This window comes from Harpia harpyja, chromosome 18 (assembly GCF_026419915.1).
Source record: "Harpia harpyja isolate bHarHar1 chromosome 18, bHarHar1 primary haplotype, whole genome shotgun sequence".
Classification (NCBI taxonomy): Eukaryota; Metazoa; Chordata; class Aves; order Accipitriformes; family Accipitridae; genus Harpia; species Harpia harpyja.
Window position 1 is genome coordinate 8,712,266 of NC_068957.1, and position 20,893 is coordinate 8,733,158.

Genomic DNA, 20,893 nt, shown 5'->3' on the forward strand with positions numbered 1-20,893 from the left:
CCACTGATTTAAATGGGATTGCACACTCAGTTCTGCTTTTACACTGGTGCCTTTGGGTAGGCGGTTCGTTACACAGCTGGAACAGGACAGGCATTGCCAAACATCTTTATGCGAGCGCTTGGCAAAATCTCGCTATGCCTGTGCTTGCAAATAGACCAGTGCTGGCAGAAGCATTTTTGGTAGTGAAGGTACATTTGCGACTGATCAAAGGGATGAAAGGAAGACAGGATAAAGCAGAAGTGCCACGTTGGCAACCTATAGTTAGTGCATGATCTGCATACATTTTTTTAGAAAGAGCTCAAAGTAGAGGCTGAGTTTAAACAACTGTGTTGAATTTTTTGTATGATATACAATCAATAAAGGATTATTCTTGAAAATCTTAGGAAGATCAATTATGCTGGAAAGAGAGTGCTATGGGAAGGATCTGACAGGACAGCAAACTGCAGAGAAGTTCCTGGGAAACAGGGATGTCCTACTCGCTCCATTTGTACCAAATTACAGATTGTGTCAGGACCAGGGGTGAATCTTGCACGGAGCTGGGAAAAGACAGTAACTCTGACAAGTCCCCAGCATCAGCAACCTGGAGCGGAGGAGGCAGTGGGTCTTCCACTCCTGGAAGGTTTTTCTTTGTGTTTTTGGTCAGCACCAAAACCCACCCTTTAGGAAGCAGTGTGCTATCAAGTGCAAGGCCTCAGGGGGAGGTTTGGAGTTCTTTGGAATGTAGTGAAGAGATTGGAGAAGAAACACCAAGAGAGGGGGCTTAGTTATGGATGGACTGAGCAGCTGGGTGGCTGTGATCATGACTTCATGGGGAGCTGGGAGTTCTGCCGTGCTGGCCCATGCTTATGGAAAGCAAGTCCTGAGGTCATCCCACAGCCTTGCGAAATCCTTGGCTGCCAGGCATGTATGGCAGAATAGTTCCAGCACCTGATATATATATTCTTTTGGTTTTGTTTTTTTTTTTTTTGGAAACCTGGCTGTGAGAGAACTGCTCTTTAAATCAGCAGACAGCAACAGAAGACAGTAGTAAGAGCAGATACTCAAGTGCAGTCCCTACGAGTATGAAAGCCGCTGTCTTGTTCCTTAACAGGATAGATTGATTTATTCTAGCGCAGAACAACTGGTAAAGTCAGTCTGCAAATAATCTGAAGAGCTAGTCATTGAGGACAAACGCCAAAGGTCTTGCAGACAAGTCATGAAAATACTGAGACCACGAATCAAGCTGCTGTTAAGGCAAGCAAAATGCCTAATCTACTCCAGATTAGTGCTGAATTGTGTTGGGTGGTAGAAGCAATGAGGCAGACTGTCTCTTTACAACATGAAATGTAAATAGGCAACATTGACCATATGTCTGCTTCTGCAGCTGGTGGGGCTGCTCCTCCGCTCCCAGTGCAGCCTTCGACTGGGGAGGGACGTACATGGGCGCTGTGATGGGTGCTGTCATCAGTGGAGGTGGTGGTCACGGCTCCTTTCCTTGCACGGCAGGTTTTTCCTGTGTTTTTTTTATGCACCCCAACCTCCTGCTGCAGCATAAGGCTTAATGCTGACAGGAGAACAAATGCAAAAAACCAAAGTGTCTGGTGATGTCCATCTTCTGAGCCAAAAATGGAATTAGCGTTTGGCCAACATTGAAAATGGGACTTCTCTGACTGGCAGAGACGATAAAAAGATACCCAACCCGCCTCGCGAAGGCATTTTAGGGACACGCCGGAGGCCCGCCGGGGAGGTCCGCGCCTGCTGCGGCCCTGCCTGACAGGAGCGGGATCGGGGCCGCACAGCTCCCGGGCAGGGCCAGGGGAGGCGCCGTGTGCGGCCAGCGGAAGGACGAGTCTCTGCCCGAGCCTGTGGGACAGAAGGAGCCACAACTGTCGGGACGAGCCTGGGGGGATGGCTGTCAGCGGAGCCTCCCCGTCCTCCCTCCGCCTGCCCCTGACAGCCAGGCGGGCTGCTGCCACACGGCGCAGGAGGCGGGCGGCCGCGCAAGGCCCGACGGGAGCTGTAGTCCTGAGGCGGCGGCGCAGCGCGGCCAGCCGGCCGCGAGGACTACAGTTCCCAGCATGCCTCGGGGCAGGGGCGCCCCCCCCCTCCACCCCGCCCGCTCTGCCCCCGCCCGGCGCCCGTCGGCGGCGCTTGGCCGCTGGTGTGTGTGGGTGGGAGCGGGAGGCCGGGCGGCGCGGCGGGCATGGGCGGCGGGGAGTGAGGGGTCCGCCACGATGTGGCTGAAGCCCGAGGAGGTGCTGCTGAAAAATGCCCTCAAGCTGTGGGTGCAGGAGCGCTCCAACCAGTACTTCGTGCTGCAGAGGCGGCGGGGCTACGGCGAGGAGGGCGGAGGCGGGCTGGCAGGTACTGCCCCCACCCCGGGGGCCGGGGCAGGCTGTCCCCTCGGCTCGGCTCGGGCCCGGTCCCTCGTGAAGGGGCCGGAGGAAGGGCTGGAGGGGGGGGGGTGGCCGCTTGCCGGTCCTGGGACCTCCCCCCCCCAAGCTCCAGAGGGGCAGGGAGGAGGGGAGGCCCGGCCGAGTTTTGGAGCCCTTGACCCTCACGGGGTTTCTCTTTTTCCTCCCTCTCCCCCCCCCTCCCCTTTTTCCTTGCATGAGAGAGGCGTTTCAAAAGATGTCCCACTGGGAAAAGGAAGGTTTGTTGAAGTTTCTGGCACGCTCCGTCTGGGATGGGGCCTGCTGGTGCCCGTGGTGGCAGGGGCTCCCGGGAGCAGCGGAGCCCGCTGGGGATGTGCGTCCCGGCAGGCCCTGGGCCAGCGGCCACCCTTGGGGCCGTCGGTAGAGCTGAGGTCGGCGCAGCCCAACGCTTGGTACGAGCTTAACAGCCCTTTGCTCCAGCGGACACGCTGGCAGAGTTAGATTTGCAGCGTGGTGGAAGAGGAGACGTCAGAAGAAATGACGGATCTGTCTTGCTTTGGCAAGGTGCTCATTTCCGAATCCCTTTTCCTGCGTGCGTCTGAGGCTGCTTGAAATGAGCTCCTGCTCAGGCATTTCTGATCACGCATTTTAAAAACAAGCACATGATTTGATGGAGCTTGTCGGGAGGGGTGGGTCAGGAAAGTGACAGGGCATTGACCACCGTATAATAAACTTGATTGCATGAGAACTTAAGGGTATGGAACTGAGTTTCGGTTTTTAATTCTTGTCCGCTTTTATCATTACACACTGCAGGGACCCCAGCAACCACCGAGACCTCTGTTGTGGTAGGAGCTATTCAGACTAGAACTGACTCCTTCACGGTCTGGTGGTGTCTGTCATTGACTCTGTCAAGGAGAAATGCTACAGGGAAGCAGAGTAAAGTTGTTCCTGGGTGGGATATGGTTCTTGGGTGTTTTGTGTGAGTTGCATCTGTCTGGGTTTGCTAGGCTCTCTCTGATTGTGTCATCGTAAGACACACTATATTAAATGTGAAGCATAATTGTCCTGTTGAAACATTTATTCATTCTACCGGACAAAAACACAAAGTCCAAACTTTTGGCTGATGAATTTCAGATGTAGAAATAGCCCTTCCAGCTGGAGGTGGGGCATTCTTCGTTGGCATCTGAACCACTTACAGGGTGCAAGGAAAGTGTGAAAAGAAAGCATCACAAAATCCCAGATTCCCTTCTAGGCATATTATAATATTATATAGATAATGTTAGGCTTTGGCTTAGAGCCAAGGGTGGTATTTCGCAACCTTGGAAGTCTTGTGGTCATCAGGCTAAATAGGCCATTCTCTGACCTGGTATCTTTGGAAGCCACGGAGGCTGAGCTGGTATGAAGGCTGTCTTTCTGTGTGATAAAATTCATTTAAGAACTGTGACTAAAGTGAAACAATGAGAACTAGAATTAGGTGTTGATCTAAAAACATCCTCATAGGCTTATAGTTGGACAGACAGCTGGGCCCTCCTAGTGCCCTTCTGTTTTTGTTGAAGGTGAGGCTTCCATCACTAGTCTTCTGTCCTTGATGGCATTTGACAGCATGGAAAAACACTTGAATGGGATAGTTCCTGTAGCATGCTTTTTTTTAAGGTGGCATCGTTCATTTTATTTCTGTAACTTTTCTCATAATGTTAGGTACATACAGATTTCATCTGTGCAAGTTGTGTTTTTCACTGGACAGAAACAAAAAGAGTGAGTTGTTATTGAATTAAAATTGTGATTAAGAAATAGTAACAGGAAAATTGGAAAAAATGCAGTTACATTTGTGTTTGCAGGTTTGAAAATATTCAAACCTCCTAGGTATAAGCTAGCATAATTTGCTACGCCTGATTTTAATTTTATGTTGCTATGTGTCACTCAAGAAAATTAGCGCTTACTTTAGAAAAAAACAATGAACAGTTATTATCTTATGAGGTCATCGCAAATCTGCCAAGTAGAATCTTGTTCTCCTGAACAGCATTTTTCAGCTGGTGAGACAGGGCTAGGGGTGACTGGTGGCATTGAGGGGCTGGGGAGTTATGAGTGAAAGAGGCAGGCAGTAGTGCAAGACTGAGTCTTGAGGGAAGAGAGGGGCAATGCCTCAAGACAGGAATGAGAAGAAAGATGAACAGTGCTGCAGGGTTTGAATAGCAGTAATGGAGACTAGCTGAGGAGGCAGTAGCAAAGGATTCCCAAGAATACAGGAGTACACTTGTAAGACAGACTTTAAGGAGCAGAGATGCGAGTTTTGAGGAAGCAGCCAATAGCTGGAGAAGGTACAGACCAAGGAGAAAAAGATAGAAGACAGCAGAGGCACTTACCTGAAGGAAGGCTGGGAATTCTGGTGCTGTCCTAGGTTTAGAAAGAAGGCTGCAGTTGGATTTGTTTCTGTGACCCTTCTGGACTGACTGTTACAGCAGGACCAATTTGTAATCTGTAGATGATACAATTAGCTCCTATGGCTTGTGTCCACACACAGCATAGTTCTGAGTTGGCTGGTGTCGATAAAAATGGACAGAAATATCTGGTGCTGGTTGTGCTTAGACTTGTCTCTCTTCCTGCAGGTATGCACCTGCTTATCTTTACATTTCATTCTCTTTCCTTTTTTTAGACCTCACCTAAGGATACAGATGCTGTAACCTGTTTGACTGGTTCTACACCTGATAGTTCAGCATGCAATAGACTGTCCCAAAGTATGTTGCTGTACGTCTGGCAGTGCAGCCCTATGACCACTTGTTATTCTGTCTTCTGCAGAGCTGCTGTGGGAGAGCTACTCAGGTTTTCTAGAGTGTATTGATACAAATATAGTTAGGCAAAATGGCCCATGTGCTGAAGCGCAGTTATGATGACACAAAACCTGTGTTGTGAATGCATGTGCCATAACCAAGGTCTAGTGAGATTAAGCATATTGGTCACAAAGATGTTGCTTTGGTTATAGTTTAGACAGGACCTTAATTAGGAGATGGGTATTCCGGGAGTAGTTATACAAAGGAGTATTTGGTGTCATAAAATACCAATCTTTCACTGAAATGTGAACAAACAAATAATTTGTTTTCTGCTTCCATTGTTTCAATTTGCCTCTTTCTGCTTGAGAAATTTAAGTAAAACGCAACTGTGAGAGGAGAAAAACTTATCAATGAAAGACATGGTTGGAACTAGTCTTCCCTGCTTGTCGTGCATGCCATGCGTGGAAAAAAGGGGGATCTCAAAGGTAGGGAAAAACCCTGACTCTTCAAGTCCTGGATTTCCTGTGGCAGTTATTGCCATCCTGAATCTGTAGAAGGCCCCTACTCGTATTCCTGCTTTTTAAAAGATGTAGCTTGTTGTCTACTAGCTTGCAGGGATAGGAGTTTGGAGGAAGGGAAGACAGAGCTAAGCTTGTATATGTGCTCTGGGGAAATTCTCCTTGTGTGGTATCTGTCAAAAGGAATAATGTTAAAGTATTATCAAGTAGTGGATGTCAATGCAAAGGACCTTGTCTCTAACAGAATTACGTGGTGGACCAATTAAAAAAGTACTTGGTGATCTTTGCACAAACTTAAAGAAATTTATTTTGGTAGGAACTGCAGGACGGGAGAGGAAACTTGCGCTGTAGCTAGGCTTGGTATGCAGCAAAGAAGATGCTTGCTTTTTAAAACTTAAAGGTCTGTGCTGTGACAAAACTAAATATACAGTAGTAGAATAAATGGTAGAAATAATTTGTACCTACTGGTGTTTTAGCACACTGACCTTTTGGTGTGGCTTACTTGCTGTGGGTCCTCAACTGTGATAGGAATCGAAAGGAAAACTTGCTGGTTAATAAAGATCTGAAATGACCTCTGCTGCATGCTCTTTTCAGCAGCTGTAGCAAAGATTATTTTGCAGTGCATATATTTGTGAGACTAATAACACGACTCTGTTAAGAAGCATATTTACATTTGGGGATGACAGGTGGGAAAATGACCGGCACATGCTTCCCAGTTGGTGTTACACAGCTTTTTAGCTGTACAGAAGCAAAGATAAGGAGGAACTGTGATATTTGCGATACTTTTCTCTGGACCTACCAAGGGGACTAATACTTAGCTTTTTTCAGAGTTGCGCTTCTAATTTTCCCTTCTTTCAAGGATATCTTTATTGCCACAAACAGGCAAAATAGATTGACACACAAGGGCTTGGATACACACTTCAGTTTATTGAGTTACCGTTGTCTTACCCAAGTCATAACCACTGGCCATAATGTACTTGAGTTATTGTAAATGGAGATGAAATCTTTTTTCACTGAAGGCTTAAACTGACCTGTTTTACATCTCAGTTGACTAAGAACATTTGTGTCTCAGCCCATGCTCAGTATTTCATTAAGCTGAGGTTTCTTAGTCATGAGATCGAGTTCACTTGGGAAATAAAATTAAGCAAAAAAAGAGTTCTGTGCTTAATTTGAGGAAGTAGAAAAAACTGTCTTATTCACAAGTTGGCATTCATGTGTTTTAAATCAAATACACAGAGACAGTGGCTTTTCATGGTTTATATGGTATGTATTTGTATCTTAGTTTATCTAGTGAAAACTGGGGCTTCAGTCTTTTTTTTTAAAACCAAACCAAAATGCTCTGTAAAACTGCTGTTATGGAATAAAGCTTTATTCTGCTTTATCCCCTACAGTAAATATTTACTGTAGTAGGAATTTACAGTTTGAATCTCCTGCATTGTAATTTGGCAACAGTTCACTCTGCATGTGTGTTTCTCCCCTGATATGATATCCTGTGCCAGAGAAGCCTTTGTGGAAGTTACATAGTGTCTGCTATGTTACTCTGGTAGTTTTGGTTTGGAGGCACCTGCATCTTCTAATTTTTTAAAAAAGGTTTTGCTGAAAAATACAGTCCATTTAAATTGCAGTCGGGATACTTGAATTTCTTTGCTTGCTTATACAATGGATTTCAGTTTTGTAGTAAATCTGTATATTCACATACTATTCCTATTGATTTTATTCCTTGCAGTTGTATTTAGGTATTACATTGCCTTCAAGTTTTATTTTTCTTTTTCATTCACAATTTATTAACAGGTTGACTTTATGGTACAAAAACAACTAAAAAAATTCATTTGAAGTGCATTATTTTTATTCTTCATATTATACTTCTTCAAACCTAGAAATTTTAGTTGTCAGGACACAGCTATTAAAAACCTCTCTTAAGATTGCTCTAGGCTTTCTTGCTGTGAGGTATCCTCTGTAGGATTCTATGGAGTGTCTTCATGTACCTAAGAATCATATGCTGAAAGCTTAGGAGAATGCCTGTAAATGGTTTTAGCTCTTGAAGTATGACAGATATCTGATCAAACTGAAGGATATTTGCTATTGTATTGGGCATGGCAAGGTTTCGGTAGCAGGGTGGCTGCAGGGGTGGCTTCTGTGAGAAATGCCAGAAGCCTCCCCTGTGTCCGACAGAGCTGATGCCAGCCGGCTCCAAGACGGACCCGCTGTTGGCCAAGCCCGAGCCCATCAGCGACAGTGGTAGTGCCTCTGGGCTAACATATTTAAGAAGGAGAAAAAACTGCTGCGCAACAGCAGCCGGGAGAGAGGAGTGAGAAGATGTGAGAGAAACAGCCCTGCAGACCCCCAGGTCAGTGCAGAAGGAGGGGGAGGAGGTGCTCCAGGCGCTGGAGCAGAGATTCCCCTGCAGCCCGTGGGGAAGACCATGGTGAGGCAGGCTGTCCCCCTGCAGCCCAGGGAGGTCCACGGTGGAGCAGATATCCACCTGCAGCCTGTGGAGGACCCCACGCCAGAGCAGGTGGATGCCCGAAGGAGGCTGTGACCCCGTGGGAAGCCCGTGCTGGAGCAGGCTCCTGGCAGGACCTGTGGCCCCATGGAGAGAGGAGCCCACGCTGGAGCAGGTTTGCTGGCAGGACTTGTGACCCCGTGGGGGGCTCACGCTGGAGCAGTCTGTGCCTGAAGGACTGCAGCCCGTGGAAGGGACCCACGCTGGAGCAGTTTGTGGAGGACTGTCTCCCGTGGGAGGGACCCCATGCTGGAGCAGGGCAAGCGTGAGGAGTCCTGCCCCTGAGGAGGAAGGAGCGGCAGAGACAACCTGTGATGAACTGACTGCAACCTCTGTTCCCCATCCCCCTGTGCTGCTCAGCGGGAGGAGGTAGAGAAATCGGGAGTGGAGTTGAGCCCGGGAAGGAAGGAGGGGAATCCTACTCTGATTTGATTGGCAGTACGTTAATTTCCCTGAGTTGGGTCTGTTTTGCCTGTGACGGTAATTGGTGAGTGATCTCTCCCTGTCTTTATCTCGACCCACAAAGCCTTTCAGTGTATTTTTTTCTCCCCCTATCCAGATGAGGAGGGGGAGTGTTAGAGCAGCTTGGTGGGCACCTGGCATCCAGCCAAGGTCAACCCACCACAGCTATCTATCACAAACTTACTTGTTTTACAGTATTTTTCCCCCTTTGGTTCTGCTCTGATTAGCCCTTGAGTTCTTCAGATTGTAGAAGTGAGCAGTTATTGCCAAAATGAAGCTGACTGTAGCTGCAGAATATCACTTTCTGCAGTTGTTGCCACTCAGGGAAAGCTTTTACAGTATTTTCAAACAGCTCCTTTTTATGATGATGTAAATAAACTAAGAGCGAGAACTCAATTGTACATCAAAGTGTCTACTTTTCAAAATTCTTAGTGTGATGGGGCTGACCAGTGTTGTGCTAATAGAACATTTCTGTTTGTAAGGAACTCTTACAGTCTTATAAATATTTTATGTCCCTTAACACTTCTAAAGTAGCAAATCAGGAGGCTGTCTGATCCAGTTTTAATATAATTAATTATTGACCTCAAAGGTACTGTTATGCATTAGAGGAGAGAACAGGCTTGTGCTAACTTTGCTTCAGAACAATAGTGCTCTTTTTAAAAAAGACAACGGCATGTTTTCTGTGCTTCCAATCCTTCATCGGTAAAATGGAACTTACATTATTCTGTTTGCATTACACTAGTCCTACGCTAGGAAGTAGTCAGATTCCTGGGTATGATGTACATATTTAAACAGAAGATTCTCAGCAATAAAAAAGATGTAACTGACAGCTATTCCAGGAAAAAAAAAAATCTTTGAGATTGTGGATTGTAAAGGACCAAAAAAAAAAAAGCCAATATTAGTATTCTCCTGCCATACTTGGTGAAATAAATACAGAAGAACAAAGTGGTGTTGCCCCCAAATGGAAAAATGCTAGCCAGTTATTTTCATGTAACATGTTGGCTTTATTGCCGTAAAATTGGTACAGCTGAGAGCAAAATTCATTGCTGGTATGTTTTGCTGCATGTCTCTGCAGTTAGTGTTGTTATTTTGCTAACCAGGTGTTTTAGAGACTTTTGGGAAGAACACATCCTTATTTGAAAGTTTTTCTGGATTCCTTGCCCTTTATTTTATTTTCTAGGGTATTTTACTTTATTTATTTAAGTATCTAGGGTATTTCCCAGTAGTTTTACTCAAGTAGGTGTGAAACTGAAAATGTTTCTAAAAGTAGAGCCCTTTCTCCATATAAATGTGCATCACCCTCCTTATGGCAGCTGAATTCATTCCTTGAGTGAGGCAAGAGGATGATTTAGGTGGAATCCCCAGTAGAAACTGTGGGGTCTAGCTTTGAGTAGCCATGAGAGTAGGTGACCTTCTGTAGGTTGTCCCTAAAATTGGTTGTTTGAGAACAACACGTACTGCATTTCATTAGCGAGGGATTGGCAAGTATGGCCTGAGCTGCTTTTTCCCCTTGCCACCCTTATGGAGGTAGTTCTAGTGTCTGGGCTGAGCAGTTACTGATTCTTTTGTTACCTTCTCCTTTATTTTACGATTAATATCCTTATCATTCTACAGGTGAATTTTAAGTCTCCGCAACCCTGGACGTGAATCCTTCTTCAGTAGGCTTGTGTGAATGGAGTTAGCAGAGTGCCAGCAAACGGCTCACCAGTGGTCTTACTTGCCTGGCTGAACGTGGTTCTTGATTTCCCATTGGGAAATAAATAGCAATAAAAGGGAGTGCTTGCTGAGAAGCACCCAACAACTTGTAGTTATGGAAACCTTGACTGATAATACAATATTCAAAAAATTCACAGCTCATAGAGCACTTTCAGGACTAGGGTAGTCTATACTGCATTTGTGGACAAAGCAATATTGACTAGTGGGACTGTGGAATTGACTGATACTAACCTGATGCAATTTAATGTGTCTATAATCTAATGACCTTCCAAGTAGATAGAAACTGTTACGGCATTTTGAGGAGTGCTGCTTGCTAGTGCGCTGTTGTAATCATTCTCTCAACCTGAGCAGTTGCATCAACCTTACAAATGGTGACTAATGTCCTTGTACTGTATATCATAACAGAAAATTATATTAGGAGAATTGTGAATGAAATAATAAAACGTTTACTGAAGCAAAGCCAATGTTGAGATCAGCTCAGTGTTATGACTCATTCAGTAAGCCAGAGCTCTTTAAACAGACATTAATGTTATCTTTTCAATGTCTGACTTCAGTTAGAAACTACAAAAAAGTTCTACTTTCCAACAGTAACTTACAATCTATGAATTGCAGACAAGACAAGATAGTATTTTTGACTGATGTAATGTACTGGTCTTTGGGGGGGGTTTGTGTTTTTCATTATTACTCACTTCCATTTTTTTGAAGAGAACCAAAAGCATTCTGAAACTTGAATAGCTGCAGTAAAGGTAGTCACACAGGCTCTATGCTGAAAGTGTATCCTTAGGAAAACTGTGTTCTGAGGATGATTGTCTAGACTTCTGAATTTTGTTTTACTTTGCTTTCTTGTATTCTCTCACAATTGTTATTTTTCAGAATTTGAGAGGGGGTTAATGGAAAGAAAATGGAACAAAAAGTACCAGAAGCCAACCTAAAAATTCTGAAATAACTTTTGAGGGATGCATTTGAAATTATCTAAATCTAATGCTTCTATGGAATACTAAAACCTGAATCAACAGATCATTTTCCATTAAACATGGAAGGGTACTTAGAGGTGCTATAAGGGATATATTAAATTTGCATACAAGCTCCCTACCCTAATAGCATTTTTTTGGGGAACCCCCTGCATCCATGATGTCAGCAGGTTTGTGGAACAGATTTTACAGCATCTCTTTGGGTAATTGCATCTCATATTTTTGGGGGTAATCTCATCTCTTATTTTGATTCTGTATCTTCTGTAGAATAAAAGCTCTATGTGATTGCTTTGGTAGCTTTGCTTTAGTTGAAGTTTCCACTTATGTGGCCATGCTAGAAGGATGGCAAGCGTAGGAAATATGGGAAGGAAGCATAAGGTATTGTTGCTTGTATTTTTGTTTCTCTTGTAACAAGAAGAAAAAGTTTTACTTGTGCATCAGGATCCAAAAGCTTGTATTTTTTCTGTATGGGCTTTTCTTCTTTTAGAATTCCCCGATTCTTAGATTTGAAAGGAACTTCTAAGATATCTGGGCTAGTGTTTATTTACTGTGCAGAAGGAATGATTTTGGCAGCCAAGATAAAATGCATACTCATTTTCTCAGGAAACTTTTTGCTCCCAGTTATGGAGAGATAAAGTATGTCTCATTAATGAAATTAGTATATTTTGATCTGAGGTCTGTTCAGTAGGAGCTAATTCAATATCTAGTGGCAGGGAGTTGACATGGCCATTGTATCGTGGGTGTATAATCTATGTGGCAATAATGCGCTTTATATAATATACTTACGCATATGATGGTAGGATGAAATATTAGTGTTCCATACTTTATGTAGGTGTCATCTGATAGACTGTTTATGAAGAATGGCAGGTGTTTTCTAGCTATAGTATGGTATGAGCCACAAGACTTGTACGTACAGAAAGATATGGTGTTCTAATGTAAAAACAGTGGGATTTTTATAAAAATCAGACATAATGGAATTACAGTCTCCTAAGAGCTGTTTCCTGTGACTGGAAACCAGAACAGTAAATGACTAGTTAAGGGGTAGTTCAATTACTGCTTGTGCTCATTGAAGGATGGGAACCACCATGTTATGTTTCAGGTTGTCCTCTGGTTTACCATATTACCTGGCTATTGCTTCCAAGGGGGTCATCTCAAAAAACTTCTTCGCCCTCATTTTGTGTTTATAATGGCTTTTACTGGATCAAAATATCATCGCCTCCCAAAGAAGTTCCTCTGGGAGCACTTTCTGCTTTACTCATTTGTGCTTCTTATTTTCTCAGTGTTCATTAGTCCTTACTTGGGTAGCATTCCTATTCACTAAGAAGGGATTCAGAAGTGAGTGTATGTTTCAAAACCTTAGTTTCACTATGCTGTATACATTTTCTTGAACACAACAGGTCTTCTCGTGGGAACATTAGATGCGGTGTTGGATTCTACATCGAAAGTCGCCCCATTTCGCATCCTGCATCAGACACCAGACTCTCAAGTCTACTGGTCCATTGCATGCGGTATGTACTATGATTTAGAAGCAAACTGAGTTTATAAAGTGAAAAATGAGGGTACAAAGTACGGGATCCATTTTTGGGTTAATCCTCTCTCATCATTATTCATTCTCATGACCTCTGAATGGTTTAAAATTATTTGCAAACCTGTGATTGACAGTAATGTGTGGTTCCAGTTTTCCGGAATATATCTATGGACTCTTCATATTACAATTTCAGACTGGCTGCTTTCTGCAGTTGTCCATCAGGTACTAAAGCCTTGGTGCTCTCTTAGAATAACAGAGGCACAATCTTTTCTTCTGGACCTGCAAGTGTAACTTTGCAAAGTTCAGGATGATAGGGATAAGTTGACCCTTGGGAGTACTAAGTGTGCTGTAGGTAGGAATAACAGGAGCCGCTTATCCTGATGTTTTTTTCCTACTTTATCTTTGCTTGTTAAAATGAGCCAGGTTCCCAGTCATGGTTGGAGCTGAATTCATCCTCATATCTGCTGCTCTCGTAAAAGTTCCTTCACTTTCTCATATTGCATTGTTAATCAGTAGGAAATGGAAGAGAAAATTGACCTTGAGAGTGGAGTATGTAATTTTTCCTAGAGCATGCTTTTTGATAGCATGCATGGGTTTATTTTGTTGTGGGGTTTTTTTTGGTGTGTTGGTTTTTTTGTTTTTTTTTTAATTTTAAGTTTTGCAGCTTCTCCTGAAAATAAAGTCTTAATTCCTTTATACAGGCTGGTTAACTACTGGGTGTCCAAAGAGACCTCCATTCCAAAAGTTGAGAGGACTCGTTTATTCTTTATGCATCATTGGCTTTTCTTCTGAGGCATGGTCTTGTCTTTATATTGAAATTAATTAATATTGTCATGTGGTCTAATGCTAAAAAGTCAGTGTTATGGAATTAGTCTATTTCTTAGGCTTATTGAAAATTCTGAAAGCACCTATAATTACAGTGAAAAAGAACCATATATTTTAGTTCATTTTTCCATGCTTTAATTTTTTTTAAATAGTAGTGTTCATTAAAGAAACAAGACTCCATCTAGACTTCTCCGGGCTCTAGGCCTTCCTTTTAGTTGCCTGTGGCAAAAGATGAGCTTTGCAGGAGATCTACCATTCTGCAAACCCATGCATGAGTAATTCCACTAGTAAGTGCTATGCTGTTGTTACATTGGATTTTGCTGTTATCACTTTATTATGAATCTTCATTGCTTCACCTTAAATGAAAAATTTTGCCTCTTGCTGTCTTTTCTATACAGTTAGCTACTTCCAAAATACAGATTTGTTCTTTTAGATGTTTAGTTAATAGTTTACACATTTCATGCTGTAATGGTAATCTGCTCCTGTTCACATTCTGCAAGGACTTCTCTGAAGGGCAGTAGCCAGTGAGAGAGCTGTTTAGTAATGATTTAATGTAATTCACTACATGTCACTTTAAATGGGCAGCCTTATAAAGTTCATAGAATTTGAACAGTTTCTGAATTGGCAGTAAATAAAATTTTAGGACTACTTCTGAAGAATCAGAACTGATGGTGACAGGCTATCAAAAACGTATTTTCCTAAGTATGTTGGAAATATACTCTGGGGAATTCTAATGCCACCAGGTCAGCCCTTGGGAAAACACAAAGGGTAATCTTCACCTTAGGACTGAATTTATATCAAATCTGTGCTGTTTAAGTATACTTTACAACAAAAGGCTACATAATGTAGTTGTACTGTGTGTTAGAAAAAAGATTGTTCCTTCTGTGAAGAAATTGGAGAGGCTACATTTTGTTCCTGCTATTACATATTAAGGATCTGAAACAGTGCTCCTAAATTGTTGAATATTTATTAAAAACTTTCATCTTTACTGTGTCACATCTGTGCCTCTGATTCACAGTGACTCAAATAATTGGTCTACATGTGTAGTCTGAGAAAAATTAATTAGTTTGCGATTTAAGTGCTATGTTAATTACTCTTCATATAATTTTTTTAAAGTGTTGTTGCAAATCCACCCTGTGTAGTGCAGTCTAACTATTTAACAATATTTAGAACAATTTCTATTCATCCCCAAGGCAACTTTAACTAATTCTGTGGAGTCCATTGAAAGTTGTTTAGTTAGTCTTTACAAAGTAAATTGAGAAAAAAGAAATTGTTAAAGGTGTATTCTTGCTTAGGGGTATTGATAGTATGTGATTACACTGACTGATTTTATTTGTGAGCATTCCTGTGGAGGATGAAACTGCCAATTAATTTATATTCTAGAATCCCTTTATTCAAACTTAAGTAAATTCTTTCCCTCTCTTTCCCTCTCCCTGTCTCCCACCATCTGATGGGGGGGCCACCTGTCTTTAAATAACTGACTCGGTGTTGTATATGCTGGACCTCTACTATTGTTTCACTAGTATCATCTCTGCTTATTACCTCTTACCACTTGCATAATTTGTAATTGAGTATGTGAAGAGAGTAAGATGAATTACCATAAGCATTTTGAAGTTGTCCTACCACGTTTCTCTAATTATAAAAGTAGCTAGTGGATAAGAGTGTTCCTCTGTATTTAAAGTAAACCAGTAATCTAAATGTATTTTTGGAAAGTTCAGGTGAGAGAGGTTTTTCTTTGCTATAAAGTTGCAGTGACATTCACCATATAGTAGGTGATAGCTCTCTGAAACCTAAATTAAAAAGCAGTGTAAAGTAAATAAAATAACAAGGCTGGTTTCTCTCTAAGGTGTTTGAAAATGCAGTATTTGGAACGTTGAATTTTATTTTGGCTCTATGGTTTCTACATTCCTTATGGTTATTGATAACGGTTTTTTTAAGTTACTCCTCCTCTTGTACCTATGTAATGAAAGGAAAGAAAACAGTCCTTATTGCCATGTGTTTGAGTCCCAGATGGTCCAGAGGAAAAAAATTACTTATTCTGGTGGTGTTTCAAGGATCATTCAGCTTGTATGAATCAGTGAGCCTTTTTTCCTGCATCAGGAGTTAGTTCTGGTATATGTTTTCCATATGGGGTACAGCTGTGCTTCTGTCCTCTTGTAGAAGCCTGCAACTGCATGCAAACAATGTGTTGTTTGGAATTACAGCATAAGCAGAACTTTATTGTAGGTAGGATGACATTGTTTCCTGAACGGTGGTTGCCTAAGCTTTAGAAATATAATTGACAGAGAATGAGATAAAACCATGATCTATAATGAGCACAAGTAAGTAGCAATTGATTGATTGTTGTAAGCAGCATAAATGGTTGTTTCACGTATCCAAAGAGAAATCTTTGCTACCTTCCTGGTTGCAGTGATGTGTGCTTTACGTCCTTACACTTGTTAGAAGGGATTTTGCACAGCAGGTCTAAGTCTTGGAGTTCTACTCTGGAAAATGGTGTGGCCCAGTGATCACAGCTGAGGATATCAAAGGCTCAGATTTCATTTTCTTCTTAGTCTCATGAATTTGATATCACATTTCCCACCTTCTAGACTATTAGACTGGGAGTGTTCTAGCAATGCTCTGCTATCTGTGTTGGGGAGGTACTGCTGAGCTGGAGGAACTGTCAGTCCAAGTCAGGCTTCAGCACTGAGCCGCATGATGTTGACAAAGCTGAGATGCTTCTGGATGTAAGGCTAGAAATACAGCTGCATAAAGGGCTTGAAAGATAAAAACAGAGCAGTGCACTTTTTTAATGTACACCAAATACATTTTTAGTGTACACAAGAGTTGAGGACAATAGATTTGAGACTTGTGATTTGGACTTGTGTATCTAAATTACTCTGTGAATTGGGAATTTGCTAAGTATTCTCTTGATTAATATTTTTAGTGAAATGATTAACGTCTGTTCTAATTTTAAGTAATACTAACTTTCTCTTTCAATCAGGATCCAGCAGAGAAGAAATAACAGAACACTGGGACTGGCTAGAACACAATGTTATGAAGACTTTATCAGTATTTGATTCAAATGAAGATATTACGAGCTTTGTCCAGGGAAAGATAAGAGTAAGTAACAGGCACATGACATAATTGGGAAAGGCTAAGTATTTTTTTTCCTCTAAATGTACATGAATAATATGTCCTCTTTAGAATATCAGAGGACAGCATCATAATGCTACATACTTCTGATTGAGTAGTATGTGGCTGTTAGCTTCAACACACTCCATTGCTCCTGTTTATCTCCCTCACAGGTAAGTAAGGTTGTTTGACATAAACTCTTCTTGGTAAATGATACATCAGATGCCTTTAGATAGTGGTCTAAAACTGTTGATAAATTATTTCACAATAATTTTGATAATGCCTGGGAAGCATATGGTATATTTTTTTGAAGGCGCAACAGTTCACTTTATGTATGCTAAATATTTAGCCCAGAAATTCTTGTGATTAAATGAGGAAAATATATCTATTTCAGAAGAGGAGACCTGGGAATTGTGCTTGCCTAAGTTGTGTGGGAAACTTGGTGGATGAGTCTGAAATAGCACATTTGATTTGTGACCTCTGTTTTGATCCTCAGATTACTCTTCCTGTTCTAAAACTTACTATCCTGTTAGGAGAATGCAATGCTGTACGTATGCAGGTGCATATATGACACCCATCCACATGGATGCATATATAAAGTAACTGGTTCTTTTGTTTTAGGGTTTGATTGCTGAAGAGGGAAAAGGTTCTTTTGTAAAAGAAGATGATCCTGAGAAGTTTCGTGAAGGTCTTATGAAGTTTGAAAAGTGTTTTGGATTACCGGAGCAGGAGAAGTTGGTTACCTATTACTCATGCAGTTACTGGAAGGGCAGAGTGCCCTGTCAAGGATGGCTTTATCTTAGTACCAACTTCCTTAGCTTTTACTCATTTTTGCTGGGAGCAGAAAGTAAGTAAGCCTCGATACTAAGCCTAGCCCCTTCACATTTTACTGTTTATCTTTCATATTTGGAAGAACTATTCCTATGTCCTAAGGGAGCTATTTTGCCATGTGAGCAGATGTCAACACAGAATAGAAAAAACTGCAAACATAAAATACTTTATGGAAATGAATACATTTGTGTAACTTACTACATAATGTCCATTAGTTTTCTTCCTCTATATAAGCTTCAGAGAGAAGGCAGACCTGTTGCAGTTGACTCTAACTAGAAGTTTGTCATCTTTAGTTCATGCTGCATATTAATTCAGCCTGTAAGGATTACAGTTATTTCTTCACACACAGACCTAATATTTCACATGGGTGCACTACGCATTGGTGATAATTGCACGTCTTTTTTTTCCTGTGTAACATTAGTTTGAAATGCCCAAACAAATGCCTCTAAGAGTGTGAGCTATAACTGTATTTATGTGAAAACTAGAAAGCATAAAGAAAGTAGGATCCTTTCTAAGCTAATTTTCATTTGTATCGGGACATGTCATAGCTAATGGGCATGGTTCCTCTAAATGCTAATACACGATTGATTTACTTTAAGAAGCCCTATTGGTAGCTTGTTTAAAGTGGGGTGGCTTATATGATGATGTTTGTTTGCAATTTGCAGTTTCACATCAGAGCAAAGAAAATGTGATGTAAGCTTCTGTGTTCATACATGGTGTGTCTTTAATGGTTTTCGTTCTTTAAAATTCTTTCTAATGGAATTCTTTTATAGGAATTGTGAAGAGAGTGGGTTTTGTGCTTTTGTGAGTTTTTAGCCCTTTCCAAGTGTGTTATCATTTAACTGTATTGCTTAATTATATTTTATTAGTGCTGTTGACTACTACTTTTCTTTTTTTAATATGAGGGTAGCAGCTAACAAGAAGCTACTCACATCTGCTTATATTTGTATTTTCAGTAAAACTTACTATCTCCTGGGATGAAATATCAAAACTTGAGAAGACTTCCAATGTGATTCTGACAGAGAGCATTCATGTGTGCTCCCGTGGGGAAGATCACTATTTTTCCATGTTTTTGCACATTAGTGAAACGTTCCTTCTCATGGAACAGCTGGCAAACTATGCTGTTAGGAGACTTTTTGACAAGGAGACATTTGAAAATGACCTAGTCCTTCATGACCCCCTGCAGATCACCAAGAGGTAATATATTACTTAGAGTCTATCTGCTCTTGGCCTAGTACTTTTTTAGGCAAAGGGGAGGAGAATCCTTGTCTCAAGGAGATACATAAATGTCAGCAAAGCTGGTGTTCTCTTAAACAAGTGTCTCAATAAAATTTGGGATCAAAGCAATGTGGGGCATTGTATTTCATTGTTACTTTGCAGTATCAAAAGTTTATATGAAGGCAGGAGGTGATCAAAACTTCAGAGCTGGTCTTCAACTATAGGGTTTATAGTGGTTTGAATTTTTAAAAGGCATTCTAGCAGCATTTAGGATTAGAAAATGAAGACTGGAGCTGCAGTGTCTGCAAAGAGACCTGATGAGGAAGGATAAGGTGGAGAATAAATCATTTAATAAACATATGTAAATACTAACTACACGGCTTTTTTGCCACTGGAGACGGGTGATAAAATCAGTAAGTTGCAGATGGGTGCGTGGCTTTCCTTATTTACCACAGTATTTTAGGCAGTGGGAAAGATGTGTATGTAAGTCACCTGATGGTTAGGGTCTGTCCTTCTCAAGGAAGGTATGTGATTATTCCTTGTAGTAATTTTATGGTTTCTCGTCAGTTCTGGTTTCTGTTGAAGCAAACGTTGTCTTTTCCTCAGAGAGCTGTCCAAATTCTCACTCAAATATTCAGGTTTTGGTCTGTGGACCACAGCTATTTACTGTAAAAGTAACCAGGAAGAGCAAGTCTGGTTTTAGGTAATTTAGGTTCACATAAAGGGACTAAATCATTGTTGGAAAACACTACCTATCTGCAAATCAGAAATTATGATAAAGCATTTTTCTAATAATTGTTCCTACTGAAAGCTCCATGTACCTATGATTAAAATAAAAAAAAAAGCTGTTTAGTTTTATAGTACACTGATAATAAAACCTGGTTTAGGTTGTGTTTCCTGGATAATTGATACCTCAATTTGGTAGCAATGCTGGAGAGGGATGTTGCTCTACAACCAAAACATTGTTTCTGGCTGCAGTTATCTGTGAAGAATTAGCCCATGGCAGATGTTTACAGCATGTGCTACATTTCTAGCTAATTAACCTGTCAAGCCAAAAACTTGTTGTAGGTTTAAATGGACTATTCTGATGGGTGGGGAAACAGAGAGGATTAGGCTATTAGTATGTTTTTCTGCACTGCCTGTAGGCCCTGATTCAGCAAAGTACTTTACTGTGTAAGAACATGCTTGAATCTATTCCTGTATAGTGAAGTATTTAAGTATTTCGTTAAGTGGGTGTATATAGATAGGTGTGGTCCTGCCCTTTGTTGCCTCTTCAAGCAAAACATTGAACCCTCCAGATCGACCCCACGGATTATGGGAAAGCAAGATGTTAGTATTACTGACTTTTCCCAAGGTATTTTTAACTTTTGTATTTGTAAAGACATTTTAAACTTATTTAATTTTTATTTTCTCTCTTCTACCCTGTTTTTTGTTTTGTTTTTAATCTAGAGGCCTAGAGAGCCGTGCCCACAGCGAGCAGTTTAGTGCATTCTTCAGGCTACCCAAAGAAGAGACCTTGAAGGAAGTTCATGAGTGCTTCTTATGGGTTCCTTTCAGTCATTACAACACCCATGGGAAAATGTGCATTTCAGAAAACTACATCTGCTTTGCTAGCCAGGATGGCAGCCTGTGCAGCGTAATCATTCCATTAAGAGAGGTAATGCAATCTACAAGTCAGAGGCAGTTATACCAGAAGTTTTGCACTTGTGTAGTTTAATGCCAGTTTAGCAGATTTTCATTAGAATCTGCTTACTTTACATGATGTCATATATTTCCCTCTACCTTTGATACTGCATGTAGGAATCCTGTTTGTAGGTTTATAGAACTGCTTTCATGTTTCAGCTTTGTTCCCTGTATCCTCTTTCCCTTTTCTGTTTACTCTGATTTGTGTAGCTGGGTACAGAATCCAACTTTTTTAATACTTTTTTTTTTTTTAATGAAAAAGCTTATGCTTAATTCTTGAAGTTGGGTTAATGAGAGATTCTCAAGATAAAAAGTAAAGAATTGGAGGGGGTTGAGGGTCTTAGAATCATAGAATCATTTAGGTTGGAAAAGACCTTTAAGATCGAGTCCAACCGTCAACCC

General features: G+C 41.4%; 1 protein-coding gene across 5 annotated transcripts in view; it reads left to right on the plus strand.

Annotated features, from left to right (window-relative positions):
- The first annotated feature begins 2,140 nt into the window (after positions 1–2,140).
- TBC1D8B (TBC1 domain family member 8B) overlaps positions 2,141–20,893 on the plus strand; it is a 40,433-nt gene continuing 21,680 nt past the window's right edge. For 2 of the 5 annotated variants that reach the window (XR_008239066.1, XM_052813277.1), the window contains exons 1-6: positions 2,141–2,343; positions 12,690–12,800; positions 16,629–16,747; positions 17,381–17,606; positions 18,547–18,787; positions 20,258–20,465. Coding sequence is in view for 4 of the 5 variants with exons in the window: in XM_052813277.1 (XP_052669237.1) it covers positions 2,214–2,343; positions 12,690–12,800; positions 16,629–16,747; positions 17,381–17,606; positions 18,547–18,787; positions 20,258–20,465 (1,035 nt within the window). In the remaining variant the exon portion in view is untranslated. Of the gene's footprint in view, positions 2,344–12,689; positions 12,801–13,801; positions 13,933–16,628; positions 16,748–17,380; positions 17,607–18,546; positions 18,788–20,257; positions 20,466–20,893 lie in introns of those variants that run through there. The other 3 variants (XM_052813274.1, XM_052813275.1, XM_052813276.1) reach the window with 3 other exon arrangements.